Source organism: Ovis aries, chromosome 2 (assembly GCF_016772045.2).
Source record: "Ovis aries strain OAR_USU_Benz2616 breed Rambouillet chromosome 2, ARS-UI_Ramb_v3.0, whole genome shotgun sequence".
Lineage (NCBI taxonomy): Eukaryota > Metazoa > Chordata > Mammalia > Artiodactyla > Bovidae > Ovis > Ovis aries.
The window spans coordinates 2,732,185-2,752,418 of NC_056055.1; the positions used below are offsets into that span (position 1 = coordinate 2,732,185).

At 42.5% G+C, this 20,234-nt stretch overlaps 1 protein-coding gene across 1 annotated transcript; it reads left to right on the plus strand.

The window, feature by feature from the left end:
• The first annotated feature begins 69 nt into the window (after positions 1 to 69).
• On the plus strand, positions 70 to 20,109 carry PSMD5 (proteasome 26S subunit, non-ATPase 5). Its single transcript, XM_004003968.6, has 10 exons — positions 70 to 272; positions 6,452 to 6,596; positions 7,615 to 7,728; positions 8,159 to 8,287; positions 9,828 to 9,937; positions 13,406 to 13,548; positions 14,286 to 14,477; positions 16,052 to 16,161; positions 16,566 to 16,706; positions 19,262 to 20,109. The coding sequence occupies exons 1-10, from the start codon at positions 100 to 102 to the stop codon at positions 19,517 to 19,519; spliced, it is 1,515 nt and encodes a 504-aa protein (XP_004004017.2). The 5' UTR covers positions 70 to 99; the 3' UTR covers positions 19,520 to 20,109.
• The last annotated feature ends 125 nt before the right edge of the window (positions 20,110 to 20,234 follow it).

Below are 20,234 nucleotides of genomic sequence, written 5' to 3' on the forward strand. Positions count from 1 at the left end.
GGGAGGCCGCGCCGGGAAGATCTCGCGAGGCTCGAAGAGGCGCGCCGCGAACCGGGGGCGGGGCGGGCTGACTGGCGAACCCTGGCGGGAGGGGGCATCATGGCGGCCCAGGCGCTGGCGCTGCTGAGGGAGGTTTCGCGGCTGGAGGCGCCGCTGGAGGAGCTGCGCGCTCTGCAGTCGCTGCTGCAGTCGGTGCCGCTCAGCGAGCTCCGCGAGCAAGCGGCGGAGCTGCGCCTTGGTCCGCTTTTCTCCCTGCTCAACGAGAACCATCGGTGAGAGGACCCTGCAGCTTGAGCGGGGGAGAATGACACCCCTAAGTATGGAGCCGGGGATCGGGGGTGGTGACGGGGGAGGCTTTTCCTAGTCTCAGTGAAGGCTGAATGTAGATGAAATTTCAGAGAGGAAGGATCCAGGGCTGAGAGGCAAGTGACGGGGTTCAAGTCCAGGCTCTGCGGTGTGCCCCTGGCGGTCGTTTGGACTCGCTGCCTTGATCCTTGAAATAGGAGGCGAAAGGCAAGGTTGCCCACCTATAGGAAGGGCTCCTCCAACACGTATCCAAGTCCTTGACTTTTTCTCTCCTCTTTAGAAGAGGTGCTCTCCTGGCGGCTTGGTAGGCTCTGTCGATATTTTAAATTCACATACCCTTGATCCAGTAATTCTTGTTACAGAAATGGAACGTGCAGGTATTCTCACACACAAAATGTACTGTATCTACAGGTTTATTCACCGCAGAAGTTGACAGCAAAAAGCAAACAACTAGGAGCAACCTGAATATCTCTTAAAAGGAGCTTCTTAAGTTATGCCATATGACTATGGAACAGTATGCGGCTGTTAGAAAAATCGAGTAGATATATCTATCTCTCTGTATATATGGACATAGATCTTTAATATATATTGGTGAATGAAAAAATTGTTGGAGTTTATAATCCCATTATATGTAATTAAAAAAAAGAATTACAACCCTCTCATACCCACATGAACACTGGCCAATGTAACATTAGACATATCGGAAAGGTACGTCAGAAGCTATTAATATGGAAATGGAACTTAGCATGGTAGGATGGCATTTTACTTTTCATTTTATTCACATCTGTAGTATTTTATTTTTAAATGCTTTGTATTTGATCATCGATAACCTAAAACGCTTTTAAAATGTTTGTGATCCAGAAATTTAAAAGCGACCTTCCTTCTTGAAAAGACAATGAGTCACTGAGTCAAGACTGGATGATTTCAGAGGACTTTTTTGACTCTGACCTTCTAAGAGTTCTCTCTTTTTCATTTGTGTTATCCCTTCTTTAATTATGTTAGTCAACATTATTTAGACCTGTTTATTAAATCCCTCTTATATGTCCATTTTATTTCAGGCCCTCATTTTCTCCCTCTGCTAGACCTGTTGCATTGGTTTAATTTCTCATTATCCCTGAGTTTACTTTTCCAGTGTGTTCTTCCAGCGATGCAACCACGGTGAACTTCTCAGGTTGTTTGGCTCCCGGCTTCTCCATGGTCTCCCAGGGCCTTGGGTGTGAAAGTGAGACTCGCCAGTCTGGCATTCCGACCCGTACAGTTGATTTTCACCCTGCTTTTCCAGCCTCATCTCTCTTCTCCACTCTACACGTATTTCATCTGCTCCAGCTACCATGTGGAGCTAATTACTTTTCCTTAAGCATGACTTGGCACTTTTCTAACTGGTTATGCCAGTCGTACTAACTGAAATACCTTCTTTCCTTCTCTCCAAATCTGTCATCTTTTAAGGCCCAGATGAAGTGTGTTCCCCTCCAAAAAGTCTTTCTTGGTCACTCCAGTTGTAGAGACAGATCTCAGATCTCCTTAAGGACATTATGGTTATTTCTGGTAGTGATCCTTGACATTTTTGCCTTATGTTGTAATTCCATATGTGTTTCATTCTAGTTTGTAAATTCTTTGATGACAGGGGCCATGTTTTGTTCATCTCTGCATCCCTCCTAGGGTGCAGCACATAAAAAGATAGATGCCAAATAAAAGATGCATAGCTTTTAGACAGCCCAACTAGTCCAGCCACTTTATATTGTACCTGAAGAGACTTTCAGTGGCTACACCATAAGTTAACACCAGGAATGCAGTTGGGACTGAAATGAAGTGGAGTTTGAAGAATAAGGTCCGTGGGGGAGGTAGTTCGCCGTAAGAAGGAGCAGTACTCTAGAAAACACTGTCACTGGAAATTTAAAGACAGGGGAGTAGATACCAACTTGTGGGAATAACTCTCTATATATTGAATTGGCAATCTCTAGATATTTTTCTGTTTCTCTGGGCTATATATTGGTTCAGGATCTTTCCTCAGTTCAGTTCAGTTGCTCAGTCGTGTCTGACTCTTTACGACACCATGGACTGCAGCACACTAGGCTTCCCTGTCCATCACCATCTCCCGGGGCTTGTTCAGACTCATGTCCATCGCGTTGGTGATGCCATCCAGCCATCTCATCCTCTGTCATCCCCTTCTCCTCCCACCAATCTTTCCCAGCATCAGGGTCTTTTCCAGTGAGTCAGTTCTTCGTATCGGGTGGCTCAAAGAGTAGAGCTTCAGCATCAGTCCTTCCAGTGAATATTTAGGACTGATTTCCTTTAGGATGGACTGGTTGGATCTCCATGCAGTCCAAGGGACTCTTAAGAGTATCCTCCAACACCGCAGTTCAAAAGCATCAGTTCTTCGGTGCTCAGCTTTTTTTATAGTCCAACTTTCACATTCATACATGACTGCTGGAAAACCCATAGTTTTGACTAGATGGACTTTTGTCGGCAAACTAATGTCTCTGGTTTTTAATATGCTGTCTAGGTTGGTCATAGCTTTTCTTCCAAGGAGCAAGTATCTTAATTTCATGGGTGCAATCACCATCTGCAGTGATTCTGGAGCCCAAGAAAATAAAGTCTGTCACTGTTTCCATTGTTTCCCCATCTATTTGCCATGAAGTGATGGGACCAGATGCTGTGGATCTTAGTTTTTTGAATGTTGAGTTTTAAGCCAACTTTTTCACTCTCCTCTTTCACTTTCATCAACAGGTTTTTTAGTTCCTCTTTGCTTTCTGCCATAAGGGTGGTGTCATCTGCATATCTGAGGTTATTGATATTTCTCCCAGCAATCTTGATTCCAGCTTGTGCTTGTGCTTCAGCCAGGCATTTCTCATGATGTACTCGGCATGTACTCATCTCGTACTCTAGCAAAGAAATGCTCAAAATTCTCTAAGCCAGGCTTCAACAGTACATGAACCATGAACTTCAGATGTTCAAGCTGCATTTAGAAAATACGGAGGAACCAGAGATCAAATTGCCAACATCTGCTGGATCATCAAAAAAGCAAGAGAGTTCCAGAAAAACATATACTTTTGCCTTATTGACTATGCCAAAGCCTTTGACTGTGTGGATCACAACAAACTGTGGAAAATTCTTGAAGAGATGGCAATACCAGACTCCCTGACCTGCCACCTGAGAAATCTTGACCTGCAGGTCAAGAGGCAACAGTTAGAACTGGACATGAAACAACAGACTGGTTCTAAACTAGGAAACGAGTACATCAAGGCTATATATTGTCACCCTGCTTATTTAACTTATATGCAGAGTACATCATGAGAAACGCTGGACTAGAAGAAGCACAAGCTGGAATCAAGATTGCTGGGAGAAATATCAATAACCTCGATATGCAGATGATACCACCCTTATGGCAGAAAGCGAAGAGGAACTAAAGAGCCTCTTGATGAAAATGAAAGAGGAGAGTGAAAAAGCTGGCTTAAAGCTCAACATTCAGAAAACTAAGATCATGGCATCCGGTCCCATCACTTCATGGCAAATAGATGGGGAAACAATGGAAATAGTGACAGACTATATTGGGGGGGCTCCAAAATCACTGTAGATGGTGACTATAGCCATGAAATTAAAAGACCCTTGCTCTTGGAAGAAAAGCTATGACCAACCTAGACAGCATATTAAAAACCAGAGACATTACTTTGCTGACTAAGGTCTGTCTAGTCAAGGCTGTGGTTTTTCCAGTAGTCGTGTATGGATGTGAGAGTTGGACTATAAAGAAAGCTGAGCACTGAAGAATTGATGCTTTTGAACTGTGGTATTGGAGAAGTCTCTTGAGAGTCCCTTGGACTGCAAGCAGATCCAACCAATCCATCCTAAAGGAAATCAGTCCAGAATATTCACTGGAAGGACGATGCTGAAGCCAAAACTCCAATATTTTGGCTACTTGATGCAAAGAACTGATTCATTGGAAAAGACCCTGATGCTGGAAAAGATTGAAGGCGTCAGGAGAAGGGGACAACAGAGGATGAGGTGGTTGGATGACATCACGGAGTCAATGGACATGAGTTTGAGAAAGCTCCGGGAGTTGGTGATAGATAGGGAAGCCTAGTGTGCTGCAGTCCGTGGGGTTCCAATGAGTTGGACACAACTGAGCAACTGAACTGAACTCTGCATGTAAGTTAAATAAGCAGGGTGACAGTATACAGCCTTGTCACACTCCTTTCCCGATTTTGAAGGAGTCGGTTGTTCCATGTCCGGTTCCAACTGACCACAGGTAAGGTGCTCTGGTATTCCCATCTCTCTAAGAATTTTCCGTAGCTGCTTGTGATCCACACAGTCAGAGGCTTAATCACAGAAACCTATAGCCATTGGCAATCACTCTACTTCCCCCCCTCATCCCTCCTCCAGCCCTGGCAAGCAGGGTCTGTGAACACTGGTGTACAGTTATTGTGTGGACATACGTTTTGACTTATCTTGAGAATAAAAAAATTAACTACTCTCTTGGGCTTGATTGTGCAAAGTGCAGTCACTAAGTTAAAAGGATATGTTCATTTGCTTTGAATTGCTGTGTGTTGCTGAGCTCAGTCATGTCTGACTCTTTGCGACCCCAAGGACTCTAGCCTTCTAGGCTCCCCTGTCCATGGAATTTTCCAGGCAAGAAAATTGGAGCAGGTCTCCCTTTCCTTCTCCAGGGGATCTTCCCAACCCAGCGACTGAACCCGCATCTCTTGGTGCCATGCATTGGCAGGCAGACTCTGTGCCGCCTGTGGAGCTGTGTGTTAGTATATGGCTTAGTTCCCTGTTAAACAGGCCCAGTTTAACGATATAGTCCTGTTAGTAGTATATGAGTGCCCATTTATTTGTATGGCCTATTAAGAGACAAGGAAATGACTCATGAAACACCTCTATCTGCACCTGGTAGTCATCAAGTTCTGCTTAATTTGCCTCCTTAATAGCTCTTGAATCTTTTCCCTCTTCTCCTTTCTCACTGTTACTTCCACCTTTTTGCTCCTTTATCACCTCTCACCATCAAATAACTTCTAACTGAAAGTTTTTTCTCTAAAACTGATGCAGTGATTTCTACAAGTCAGATGTCATTGTGTTCCTTCTCTGCTTTAAAACCACTTAATGGCTTTCCGTTACTTTCTAGGAAAAGGCTAAATTCCATAGCAGGACGTGGAAGACCCATCAGAGCCCAGCTTCTGTGCGTCCTTCCTGTTTCGCTTTTTGTCGGTCATCCTTCTCCCCGCTCCTCCCCCACCCCATCATCCCAAGTGCCCTGGGGTTCCTTGAATGCGCAACACCGTCTCATTCCTTTGTGTATTCCTTTGTGCTCATACCCCCTTTGCCTGGAACACTTCTCTTAGCTAACTCCCATGTTTTCTTAAAGTATCGTTTAGGTGTTACCCTCTGGGAGGTCTTCCCTGAATCCCATCTTCTTTTCTGAGCTCCTTCAGCTTTCAGCCCTAACCTGTAGCCTTTATCTACCTGGATTATAGTTGCCTATTTTTCTGTGTCTTCCATTAAATGAGCTCCTTGAGATCAGAGAATATATCTTATCCTTAGAGAGTATATATGTATATCTATATATATATATATATATATATCTCCCTAGAAATCCCATGGATAGAGGAGCCTGGTGGGCTTCCGTCTATGGAGTCGCACAGAGTCGGACACAACTGATGCGACTTAGCAGCACAGCAGCACAGACATGGTACATAACAGATACTTAGTAAATGTTGAATGAATTAGTAGAAGTGGTCTTTCAAAGGGAAATCTCTGTGCGGAGGAGAGCCTTATTAAGCTTGGTGTCAGATATTAAGGTTGTTCACTTCAGCTCAATTGCTTAGTTGTGTTCGACTCTGTGACCCCATGGACTGCAGCACACCAGGCCTCCCTGTCCATGACCAACTCCCGGAGCTTGCTCAGACTCGTGTCTGTTGAGTTGGTGATGCCCTCCAACCATCTCATCCTCTGTCGTCCCCTTCTCCTCCTGCAAGCTTTCCCAGCGTCAGGGTGTTTTCCAGCGTCAGGTCTTCACATCAGGTGGCCACAGGATTGGAGCTTCAGCATCAGTCCTTCCAGTGAATGTTCAGGACTGATTTCCTTTAGGATTAGGTTGTCTCTTCCTACCTGGTGGGACAGGAATTGATGGGATCTATGGTGTCTCCTCTAGGGAACAGACTACTTTGTGTGTATCCATCCTGGAGAGATTGCTGCAAGCTTTGGAGCCAGTTCATGTGGCCCGGAACCTCAGGGTTGACCTGCAGAGGGGACTGACTCACCCTAATGAGTCTGTAAAAATCCTCACTCTGTCCCAGGTATGAATATTTTACTAGCACGTAATGGAATCAGCGTTTAGTGACCATCTGCCCTGGGCCAGGCTCTGTGCTGGGTGCTAGAGAGAGAGAGAGGTGAAGAAGATGCATGCTCTCTCTGTCTGTAAGAATTATCCAGTCTAGTGTGTGTAGCTAAGTATAACTGGGGAATGCAAGCTGAAGTAAGAAGTTCCAATAAGTACCGGCTGAATCAGTTTTTCATCAAATACGGAGTTGCTTTTGTCAGACATTTTACCATATGATGTTAGTATATGGTAAAATGCCTGATACAAAAGTTGTTAAATAAAGCCTGTTTCTTTCCTCCAAGGAGCCCAAGTCTAAAAAAAAAAAAGATTGCCATGGTAAGTCTTATTATAGTGGCACGAATGACGTACTATTATAAAGGTCACAATTCCAACAAATTGACAGTAACTCTTACCAGCCTGGTAACCAAAATGCTACTGTTTGGGTGAAGAGCTGCTGCTGAGGATTATCATGAAGGGACAGAAGCTGAGCAGTTAGTTTTCCAAGAGATGTTCAGTTGCTGTTTTTTCTTTTCTCCTCTAAAGTATTTATTCAGGAAAAGGGGAAGGTATCAAGTTACCCATTAACCATTTCCTTGCAGACACTCTGGCTTTACCTATTTAAGTTTCATTTAATCTTTATTATGATCCTGCAGCTAAGTATTGCATTCCTATTTGACAGACAAAAAGTTAGGCCCAAAGAAGTTAATCTGCTCTTGCAGTTAACCACTGAAAGCCGACAGAACGTGGATTTGTGCTGTGTTCGCTCACTGAGGTGTCTCAAACCTTGACTCGCCTGCTTTGTTTTTTTCTTTCAAAGACGTGACTGTGCCATCTGTGTGTTTGACTTTAATGAATCTGAGTCATTTGGAATTTTTAATGACTCATGGCTATAGTCAGTAACTCCTAAAACAACTGCACTAAGGAAATTTGACTGCCATGTGTTTCCATGTTGCCCTGCCTTGGAAGAGTATTTCTGATTGTTTTTTTCCTTTCAGGTTGGAAGGATTGTTGAAAATCCTGATGCTGTTACTGAGATTCTAAATAATGCTGAATTACTGAAACAAATTGTTTATTGTATCGGTGGAGAGAATCTGTCTGTAGCTAAAACGGTGAGTCAGCTACAGCCATCGCCTAAACGTGCAGTGACGACGTCCTAAAAACAGAGCGGCCTTCTGGATTGAGAGGTGAAGGGTTAGAACCGATGATTTGTGTAATTGAATTTGCAACCTCATATCGATCGGATCACATAAATAAACGGTTGTAAAAAAAAAAGCTACTAAACCCCTTTTATTTTCTAGAATACACATGTCTAAATTATCCATCATAGAGCTTATATAAGTTGGGTTGCTTGATAAGAAACTTTCTATTTTCTATTGAAAATACAGTATATCTTTTCCAATTATAAGTAAGTATACGTAAAATGTAGTGAATGCTTTTTGGATAAGGTGCATTCCATACACTAATTTTCACTTCAGTCTTAGGAAGTAGAAAATACAGTTTGGCATTTTGGCTACTTAACATATTTTCTTTCCTTCTAAGGCCATTAAATCCCTGTCAAAAATATCACTGACCCAAGCTGGACTGGAGGCTTTATTTGAAAGTAATCTGCTGGATGATTTGAAAAGTGTCATGAAAACAAATGACATTGTTCGGTATAGAGTCTATGAGGTAAGACTAAAAGCATACTCTCTGGTGCCTGTAATTCAGAATGCAGTAAGGCTTACATAAAAAGGCAAGATGGCTCATTTGACATGTATTTATTGAGTGTATAGTCTATGTTGGGCCCTATACTAGTCGCTAACAATGTAGAGATGAACTGCCACCCTGATGTGTGAGACAGTCATATAAAACATGTTTATATCGCCTGCAGTATTGGAGACCTGGGTTCTGTCCCTGGGTTGGGAAGATCCCCTGGAGAAGGGAAAGGCTACCCACTCCAATATTCTGGCCTGGAGAATTCCATGGACTGTATAGTCCATGAGTCACAAAGAGTCGGGCTCGACTGAGCGTCTTTCCCTTTCGCTAAATACTACTGATATAATAGAGGAGATACCATTGAGATTACACTTTGAAAAAATTAGCATAGTAGTGCTAGTAAGAAGCAGCTCTGTACTGAGCAGTGTGCTGAATCCTCTCATCTATACTGTCTTCAGTTCTCACAGTAAATCCTATACTTCATTATCATTATTCTCACTATTAATGGAGCTGTTTACCCAAGACCATTCAGTTAGTAGACTGTGTATTCAAAATGAGCCTTCTATAGCCTAATTCCCTCTTCAGAACAGTCTGAAGGGGGAATTATGTTGCGTGTCTTAACATGTAAGAGTCTTAGTTTTCCTTGTTTGTATAGCTATTTCTTGGTGTCCTGAGTCCTTAACCTCTATTGAACTTTTAATTGTTGGGGTTTGTGAAGGCAAGCTAGGCTGTGCTCATGTTCAGAACAAACCCCTGATTCTCTCCATTAAAAAATACCCCTAAAGGGACACAGCAGCAACAAAGGGACCCTGGCTCACAGCCCACACGGCTGGATATTGGACCTCATTCTCTGAGGCCATCTCCTCCCACCACGTATCCATTCAGTCATCACACGGCATCGGCTTTAGTCAGACTCACGCGCTTCTCTTCCTTGGTGTAGCTGCCACAGCCCTGGCCTTAAGCCCCCAGTGCCTCTCACCTGGAGTGCTGGGCTTTCCCCCAGATGGGTCTGCCAGCTTGCTTTGGCTCTGCTCGTCCATTGCCGCGCGCAGTCAGAATGACCTTCTAAAGGCGGAGTCCGATTCTGCCATTCCTCTGCCTAAGATCCTTGGTGCCCCAGGCCTCTGGGCAAGCGCTCAGAACACGCTTGTGGAATGAGTAACTGAACTGCTGACACATGGAGTACATGGATGAAGGAGTGATTTTTACAGTCTGTTTGTTGTTGTCGACAGGGGCTTTTGTCCCAATTAATGGTTTCTTTTTGAAAAAGTCAAGATATGCCCAGGTATATGGAGTGTTTCTGTGCCAGAGTAGTTTCTTATGAGTTCAACAAACTTGTCCTACTTGTGGAGACAAATGACGGATTTTTAAAAATTCAGTTATATTAAGTACATATGTAATTTGTACCAGTATATAATATACTTCCTAGCCCTGCATTTAACTTAAAATGCCATCTAACAAACAAGTTTGGTGCTCTTTTCACCTTTCTGCTTTTTCTATTCTTTTCTCTCAGCTAATTGTGGAGATTTCTTCTGTGTCACCAGAATCTTTGAACTACTGTACCACCAGTGGGTTGGTAACCCAGCTCCTCCGAGAACTGACTGGTGAGGATGTGCTGGTCAGGTACGTTGATGGAGAAAGTTCTTAAAGCAAAATGTCTTCTGGAGAGCCAGGAGACAACCCAAGGGCTAGCATGACCTCCCCTGCCTGGATCCTATGCTCAGGTTGCAATCTCCAGACCGATGTATGTCCTGAAGAAGGGGCGTTTAGAACACGGCTCACCTTACGTGATCACAACATACTGGAACTTAGTAAAGCCCTTCATGACAGTTTAGCTCCTTTTGAATAACTGTTCCCTGTCCTTAGGCCTGTGTGCGCTTTAGAAGGTGCCAACCACATGGTAACTGTCGTTTTGTATTGCTTAACATGTTAGCATGCACATAGGGTGTGTGTGTGTGTGTGTGTGTGTGTGTGTGTACACGCGCGCGCATATATGGTTGTTTAATCACTAAGCTGTGTCCGACTCTTTTGTGACCCCATGGACTATAGCCTTCCAGGCTCCTCTGTCCATGGAATTTCCCAGGTAAGAACACTGGAGTGGGTTGCCATTTCCTTCTCCAGGGGATCTTCCTGACTCAGGGGTTGAACCTGAGTTCCCTACATTGATGAGTGAATTCTTAACCACTGAGCCACCAGGGAAAGTAAAGTGAGAGTCACTCAGTTGTGTCTGACTCTTGGTAACCCCATGGACTGTAGCCCGCTAGGCTTCTCTGTCCATTGAATTCTCCAGACAAAAATATTGGAGTGGGTAGCCACATCTTTCTCCAGGGATCTTCCTGACCCAGGGATCAAACCCAGATTTTTTGCGTTGCAGGTAGATTCTTTACTGTCTGAGCCACCAGGGAATCCCATTGCATATACATATTGATTTTTGTTTCTTTGCTTGTTTCTTTTGGCCATGCTGTGCGGCTTATGGAATGTTAGTTCCCTGACCAGGGATTGAACCCAGGCCCTAGGCTATGAAAGTGCTGACTCTTAACTGCTGGACTAACAGAGAATTCCCGACATGCATATGTTTTGATGTTGTTAAGTAGTAGCACTACAGCATGACAGAATAAAACTTGGCCTCTTGAAAATGAGTGAGAGCCTTGGTTTGCATGCATCTCTACTACTTAGTAGCTGTTTGACTTTAGATTATTGTAACCTTTCTGCACCTGAGTTTTCCTCATCTCCTTGATGACAACAACATGTATGCCAGCAAATTTGGAAAACTCAGCAGGGGCCACAGGACTGAAAAAGGTCACTTTTCATTCCAATCCCAAAGAAAGGCAATGCCAAAGAATGCTCAAACTACCACACAATTGCACTCATCTCAGATGCTAGCAAAGTAATGCCCAAAATTTTCCAAGCCAGGCTTCAGCAATACATGAACTGTGAACTTCCAGATGTTCAAGCTGGTTTCAAAAAAGGCAGAGGAACCAGAGATCAAATTGCCAACATCTACTGGATCATCGAAAAAGCGAGAGAGTTCCAGAAAAACATCTATTTCTGCTTTATTGACTGTGCCAGAGCCTTTGACTGTGTGGATCACAGTAAACTGTGAAAAGTTCTGAAAGGGATGGGAATACCAGACCACCTGACCTGCCTTTTGAGAAACCTGTATGCAGGTCAGGAAGCAGCAGTTAGAACTGGACATGGAACAACAGACTGGTTCCAAATAGGAAAAGGAGTATGTCAAGGCTGTATATTGTCACCCTGCTTATTTAACTTCTATGCAGACTACATCATGAGAAACGCTGGGCTGGAGGAAGCATAAGCTGGAATCAAGATTGCTGGGAGAAATATCAATAACCTCAGATATGCAGATGACACCACCCTCATGGCAGAAAGTGAAGAAGAACTAAAGAGCCTCTTGATGAAAGTGAAAGAGGAGAGTGAAAAAGTTGGCTTAAAACTCAACATTCAGAAAATGAAGATCATGGCATCTGGTCCCATCACTTCATGGCAAAAACATGGGGAAACAGCAGAAACAGTGGCTAACTATTTGTTTGGGCTCCAAAATCACTGCAGATGGTGACTGCAGCCATGAAATTAAAAGATACTTACTCCTTGGAAGGAAAGTTATGACCAACCTAGACAGCATATTAAAAAGCAGAGATGTTACTTTGTCAGCAAAGGTCTGTCTAGTCAAAGCTATGGTTTTTCCAGTGGTCATGTATGGATGTGAGAGTTGGACTATAAAGAAAGCTGAGTGCTGAAGAATTGATGCTTTTGAACTGTGGTGTTGGAGAATGCTCTTGAGAGTCCCTTGGACTGCAAGGAGATCCAACCAGTCCATCCTAAAGGAGATCAGTCCTGGGTGTTCATCAGAAGGACTGATATTGAAGCTGAAACTCCAATAGTTTGGCCACCTGATGTGAAGAGCTGACTCATTTGAAAAGACTCTTATGCTGGGAAAGATTGAGGGCAGGAGGAGAAGGGGACGCCAGAGGATGAGATGGTTGGATGGGATCACCGACATGAGTTTGGGTAGACTCCAGGAGTTGGTGATGGATGGGGAGGCCTGGCGTGCTACAGTCCATGGGGTCGCAAAGAGTTGGGCGCAACTGAACTGAACTGAGCTTGATGACAACTCTGTAAATGTTGTCATTTACAGCATTAAATGTGAATGACAACTCTGAAAATGAGGATTAAGTGAATTAACCATAGAGACCAGTACAGTGGCTGATATAGGCTCTATATTGGGAAATGTTAATTCCAGTCTCTATTCCCAGCTCCCTACTCCTCCCTGAGTCCCCTTTGATATCTGCCAAGTGTTTCCTTGGATATTCCACAGTTTACCAACACCTCCTCACTCCTAAACACTTGGTTTGCTTCAAATATTTTGCTGTTATAAGAGCACTATAGTTACCTTTGTGTACACAGGACTTTGTTTTCCTTTTCTTAAATGATTTTCTGATTGTCTTCTGTTCTTTAACTGTGACTGAATTTGTTAAACTCACATGTATAAACCAGTCCTCAGTTAATGCTATCTCAAAACATTGGAGTTAGGTTGTTTCAGAGCTTTCATAGTAAGGAAATTATTTTGTTAAATTTCTTTAACTTAGTATCAGAGTCAGTGACACAGGAAAAAAACTTGCAAATAGTCAGTTAATATATCTTAGGATCAACTATAAAAATACTTGTTTTAGTTACATGAGGAAATTTTTTCATGGTTAGGCTTTAAATGATACCAAAGAATTATTTTTTAAATATGTGGTAGAAGTAATTGTGTTAAAAAAATAGTCATGTTTGACATTACAAGATAAAACATAGGTTTAGAAACTCTTTGAGGAGGGTTGTGTTATAATGGAAACAAGGAGCAGCCGTGGGCCTCGTATTAGAAGACCACGGTTTGAGTCATAACTGTCTCGGAAAAACAGTACGATTGTGATTCTGGACAAGTTACAATTTTCTCATCCTTCTGTCCTCATCTGAAAAGGAGATCCAGGATCATTGACCTTTCACATTTGGTGGGAAGAATTAAATAAAATAACCTGTATAAAAACAGTTTATAAACTGTCCGTCATATGCAAAACCTTGGCGTTTCAGAGCCACCTGTATAGAAATGGTGACATCACTGGCCTGTACTCATCATGGACGACAGTACCTTGCTCAAGAAGGAGTCATTGATCAGATTTCTAACATAATCGTTGGAGCAGATGCAGATCCTTTCTCTAGCTTCTATTTGCCAGGTAAGAAATACTTGTGGAGTTGACAGTGTGTGTTTTGATTCAGAATTACTCTTTGACAGGGGAGGCCAAGAGTTGTTTTCTTTAGAGCCAGTTTCCTCAAGATGATGCCCGTAGGCCCTTAATGAAGTGGAATCTTGCTCTGGGAGCCACGTGCTGTTGATTCTGATTTTCAAGCAATGTTGCTATTTAGAGCATTAGGGTGTTTCCCTTGACCCTCAGTCAAAAGAGTCATAGATAAAACTACCAGAATGACATTCACAGCATGTCTCAGAGTTGTCAAAGCCCGAGCTGGAATCTTTAATATGGACTTGCTCTAGTCATTCTGTTCTAGGACATGGTCGGTTACTTTTTCTTGAGCACTTTCAGAAACTGAAGGTTTATTTTAGAGAGCCTTGCTCATTTCATTGATGAATGTCTCTGTTTAAAATTTTCTTCCTGAAAATGACTCCAGACTTGCCTTCCTCTGATTCCACGGGTCCTCGTTTTCTCCTTTTTGCTGATGACAGTGCTTCAGTGTTCAGACTCAGATCAGCTGACACCCTGGGGTCTCTGTTCCCTCAGGACGGCACAGATCCTTCAGTACCTTCTTGTGGCCTCTCTGGTTTCTGGGCAGCACAGCACCATAACCTTTCTCCCCTTTCTGGCCTGAAGGTTATTACTGTCCCGTGAAAATGTGGGGCCCACAATTTGTGTTGTCTTCTTTCTCTATTAAAATACACTCTTCTAAATATCTTCAGGGTTTGTGAAGTTCTTTGGAAACCTGGCCATAATGGATAGTCCTCAACAGATCTGTGAGCGTTATCCTATCTTTGTGGAAAAGGTCTTCGAAATGACAGAAAGTCAAGACCCCACCATGATTGGTGTAGCCGTGGACACAATTGGAATTCTGGGATCCAATGTTGAAGGAAAACAAGTTTTACAGAAAACAGGTTGGTATGACTTGTTTTGGTTTTCCTTAAGGCTCACTCTCTCTCTCTCGTTTTTTAAAAATAAGAATGAATTTGCTGCTATGCTTAACTTCATTGTAGAAGCTGGTTTTATAGGACAGTCTTCTTAGCATGACCTGTGACTAACCGCTAAAAAGTCTCATAATAATTACTGAATTTTTTTTTTAACTTGACTGGATCAAACACTGTTTCCCTTCTACATCTTCTTAAATAGTATTCATGGTACAGAGACGGTAGTCTGGAGTCAGAAAGACCTGGCTTTATGTCCCAGTTCTGACACTGATGTAGCTTTTTCAGCTTCTTGTATTCACTTCACTGCTCTCGGCTTCATTTTCCTCATATATAAAAACAGCATAACAAGTGTTAATATTTCTCAGGGTTATTCGTATTTAATGAAAAGACACCTTTGTTTAATATTTATATGTCAAGGAAGGTAAACAAAAATATGTTATAAGATTTTATGCCAAGAGTGATACTTTTATGGCACAACCATGTATATCTTGCAAGTACTGTGAATTCTGCACACCAAAAAAAATGCACAACACTGTTAAAACCCTTGTGAAATAGATGTTAAAAATTACTAATGTATGTGCTGTTGTGTTTCATAGCTAGTATCCATGTCATATGTCCTTTTCCAAGTGCTCATACCTATAACATACAACCCTCTTACAGTAGTGCAAAGAACACACTAGTGTCACTCTCATCTTACAGATAAAGTAGCTGAAACTCAGAGAAGTTAAGAACATTTTTTAAGATCATTCAGATTGTGGGGCAGCTGCTACTCAAATCCAGGCCCATTGACCCCAGATCTCTACACTTTAACTTCTAGATGTTGTATTGCGTATGAGATCTCATTGTTGACGTGACACCCATTAGGATGGCTGTTGTGGTGGTGTTGTTTTTTAAACAAAATAACAAAGATGTGAAAAATGGGAATGCTTGTGCACATCTGGTGGGAATATAAAATGGTGCAGCTGCTGTGGAAACACTATGGTGGTTCCTCGAAAATTAAACACAGAATCACCGTATGGTCCGGCAATGCCGCTTCCAGGTATATCGAGAGCAGGGGCTTACATAGACACACCTGTGTTCACTAATCGCATCATTCACAGTAACCGCAAAGGGTAGAAACAAGTCATGATGAACGAATGGATATACAAAATGTGGTATATATACATTCGGAGGAATATTATTCAGTCTTTTAAAGAAGTGTAATTCTGACGCATGCTACAACATGGGGGAACCTTGAAGATACAGTGCTCAGTGGAATAAGCCAACACAAAAAGACAGATTCTGTATGATTCCACTTACACAGCGTACCTGGACGAGTCAGATTCACAGAGACAGAGTGGAGTAGTGGTTACCAGGGGACATGGGGCAGGGGAAAGGGAAGTTGCTATTCAGTGAGTGCAGTTTGAGGTGGTGATAATGTTCTCGAGGTGGATGGGCAGTGGTTGCACAACGGTGTGAATGGATCCTTTTAAAAATGGATAAATGATAAATTTTATGTGACGTGTATTTTACCACAATAAAAAGTATCTTGTTTTTCTTCAAAGGAACTCGCTTTGAACGCTTGCTCATGAAAATAGGATATCAAGCAAAGAATGCCACAACAGAGCTCAAAATCAGATGTTTGGATGCATTGTCATCTCTTTTTTATTTACCAGTAAGCGGTTTGGGAAGTTAACAAAGGACAATGGGATATTTGGGGGAGAATAAATCTGTATAATACTAGTTAACTTACTCTAAATTTTGACCAAATAAATGCCATCTTTCTCACTCTTAGTGAAAGAAGATATCCTTCTTTATATGACTAGTGACATTTTTCTAAGTTAAAGTGGAATCATAGAGTATCAGAGCTGGAGAGGACCCTAGAGATTGCTTAATCAACCCCATCGAAACAAAACGAAAAAGCAAGCCAAAACAAATCTGGGGGAAGTCAGGGCTGTGCTTGGGGAAGAGTGCTCCACACTTGGCAGAGACCACCCAGCTGGTTAATGGCAGGGTGTGATCAGAACCCAGGTTTCCTCGCTTCCTAGTGCCTTGAGATTTTCCTCTTGTCTCGTGTAGCCTGAGCAGCAGACTGACGACCTCCTGAGGATGGCGGAGTCCTGGTTTTCTTCTTTGTCTCGGGACCCACTGGAGCTCTTCCGTGGCATCAGTAACCAACCCTTTCCTGAGCTACACTGTGCCGCCTTAAAAGTGTTCACGGTAGGCAGCCTCTTCTTTTCCACAGGCCCTTCTGGGACTCTGCCCCTCCAACACTTGAGTGCTTACAGTGAGCCCGTAAGTGTCTGCCCTCTGCTATTAGTGTAGACTAATGAGGGAGACAAATGTGTGAACAGATTGTTTCGGTGAAAGCTATTAGATGCCGTGGCAAATGTTTGGGGTACTCAGGGATCACAGTTAACTCCAGAGTCCTTACCTGCCATCAAGCAAGCCCTTACTGTCCTAGCGCTGGTCTTCCCGCAGCCTAATTTCCTGCCGTTCCCTTTTGGTCCTGGATGCTCTAGTGATAACAGGACTGCTCCGGTCGTATCTCTGGACCCTCTTGTAGTCTCTGCAGGCAGCACTCTTCCCTGACTCTGCTTGTCAACTTCTATTTATTCTTCCAAGGGCTAGCTCAGATATCTTTTCAGCAAGCCTTGCCCAAACTCATAAGGTTGACTTCAGCAATGCTGACTTTCCTACTTTGCATTTCCTAATTTATTCAGCAAATATTTATTGAGCTTCTGTGTTAGGTTCTGGGGATGTAACAGTGAACAAAATAGACAAAGACCTTCCTTTCGTGCAGCTCCCTGTCTATGGAGGGACCCAGGCAGTAAATATAATTATATAGTTAATTGTATAGTTACAGATGTGGTGAGGGTTTTGCCTCTGTGTTCTATTTATTACACTTGTTGAAAATGTTTATTTGTTGACCTGTTAACAGAGTTTATTGAAAAATAGGAACCATATCTGATTTAACTTTGTAGCTTCAGCACTTACTGTGGTTCCCTGGGCTGGTGGAAATGTAGTAATACGCCCTTTAGTAATCTTAACAATGGGATCTCAGGTAGCATGCTTGGACTGGAGAGGGAAGGAACAGGAGAGGGGGTGGCCAGACAGGGAAGGCTTCCTCCAGGATGTGATACAGTCTGCGTCCTGAAGGACACAGAATACCTGCCAACTTCAAGAATGCGGTTTTTAGACTGTTTCACTCTTGTTAGCAGCCACTGTGATGGGCATTTTGGCTCTCGCACTGGTATTCTTGTTTTAGTCGCTAAGTCGCGCTTGGCTGTTTTGTGACCCCATGGATTGTAACTCGCCAGGCTCCTCTGTCCATGGGGTTCTGCAGGCTAGGATCCTGGAGTGGGGTGCCATTTCTTTCTCCAGGTATCTTCCCCACCCAGGGATCTAACCCACATCTCCTCCATTGACGGGCTGATTCTTTACCACTGAGCCACCTGGGAAGCCCAGTCTCTATATTGCTTTATTTTTTTCTACTCTTCTACCTTACATTCACTTACTCAGCCATAGTTGTAGAAACAGTTTTTGATTTACTGGTTGGGGCAGCTGTTTTTATTTCAAACCCCCCCATCCTCAAATATTGTTAAATAGGTGGATGTTTCTCGCACTGTAAGGTTGTTGCGATGCAGAGTCTCAGTCAGCGGTTCTGGGATACAGCCTGAGAGCCTCAGTTTCTAACAAGTTCCCAGGTGATGCCGATGCTGATGGGCTGCAGAGCACATTTTGAAGGGAAGAGACAGGCTGTAAGCTTAATTGTTCCTTGTTAAAATATAGTAGTGAGGTTTTAAAAAACATTTTTGATTATAAAAGTTGCTTATTCATTACTTTTAAATTTGGAAGAGATTGAGAAGTAGCAGGTTTCAAGCACACAGCACACCTGTTTTGGTGCTGGTGTCAGCGTTGGTCTTAGTGTCTGTCTGTGTACTGGGGAAAACGTTCAGGCACGGTCTTACCTTGCTACCTCGGCCTGACTCACTTCCCCTTCCTCGCTTTCTCAGTGTCTGCACTGCCGTGAGTTCAGGGTTTACAAGCGCATGTGTGACTTCATACTTTTACTGCTTATGCATATATCCTTAAAATACAGTATTTCAAATATTCTTGAGCTTTACAAATGGTATCATGCTCTTCATATCATCTGCAATTTGCTTTTTCTCTTTAGCATGTTTTTAAGATTTGTCTGTACTAAAAGAGGCGGTTGGAAAGTCATCAGCATTTCATTGTGTAGCCGCAATGTGTCATTCTCCAGTAAATGAAGATTTAGATAGCATCCATCACAAATGATGCTACAACGAACATTCTCAAAAATACACTCTTGTGCACGTGAACAGGCTTCTTTATGGTAGTCTTTTCTTCTCTAGTCGTTAATCTTTCCATCGTTGTAATTATGCCATGTGTGTAATTTGGATCTACTTTTTTCATATAACAGATTTACCCATCTTTATAAACATTATTCTTAATATATACTTTATTTCTAATTTTTTATTGCTGTATCCCCTAATTCACTAACCCGTCTTCCCACTACAGGGGATTTATAGTGTACCTTTCACACTGTAATGAGCATCTTTGTATCCAGAACTTTAAAAAATATTTAGAGTATTTTCTTAAGTTAGAGTTTTAGGAGGAATTTACTTAGGGAAAAAGTAACATTTTTAAAGTTTGTGTTGCCAAATTTTTTTCTAAGGTTTGTGCCATTCCATTAACACACCTAACTTCTTAAGGCTCAGCGGAATTGTGTTCTTTTCCCCCTTCCATTTCAGGCCATTGCAAACCAACCCTGGGCTCAGAAACTTATGTTCAACAGTCCAGGTTTCGTAGAATATGTGATGGATCGGTCCGTGGAGCATGACAAAGCTTCAAAGGATGCTAAGTATGAACTGGTGAAAGCACTTGCCAATTCCAAGACAATTGCAGAAATCTTTGGGAACCCGAATTATTTGAGGCTCAGAACTTATCTGAGTGAAGGTCCATACTACGTGAAACCTATTTCCACAACAGCAGTGGAAGGAGCAGAGTGACTTCTTCCAGAGCGTAGACCGTGTATTGACCAAAATTTCTCCTAAGACGTTTGGCTCCATCTGTATTCTTCAAAACAAGAGACTGCCCTCGCCCGCCCAGAGCTATCATGGAGTGTCTAACGCAGTTTTATCACCCACATTTGTTGTCTTTCCGCATTGAAACTCAATGTAAAACCAGGAAAGCAGGCAGACTTCGTCATAATTGAACCGGATGTTTCTCAGATTCCTTTTACTGCCTTAAGCTCTGCAAGAAGATGGAAGTTTTGTTCTCCTCCCAAAGAAACTTCATGGGCTTACTCTCTTATTTTAAAATCCACTTTAACTAAAATGGAACCAAATTGTTTCTGAATTCTTTTCATCCCCACCCCCTCACCTTTTTTGGTTTTTTTTTTTTTGGAGGGGGGGGTCCTTTTCTCCCTTCTGATTCTACTTTCAAAGTCTTGGATATTTAATAATCTTTGAAAAACAAGTAATATGCAGTCTTAAAATTATGTTCCCTATACTAAGAATAAATACTTTTAATAAGATCTCTTGATTTTTTGTTACTATTATTCCTTTGAAAAATAGAAAATAAATCTTTTGAAGATGTTTCTAGTGTTCCTTGATGCCCTTTTTGCTCTACATCAATGCATTTTACTCTGTTGTGGTTTGGGCGGTAGGAAGCGATAACATGCTAAACTGGAAAGGTCCCCGAACTGTCGTATTAGTCGTTGGT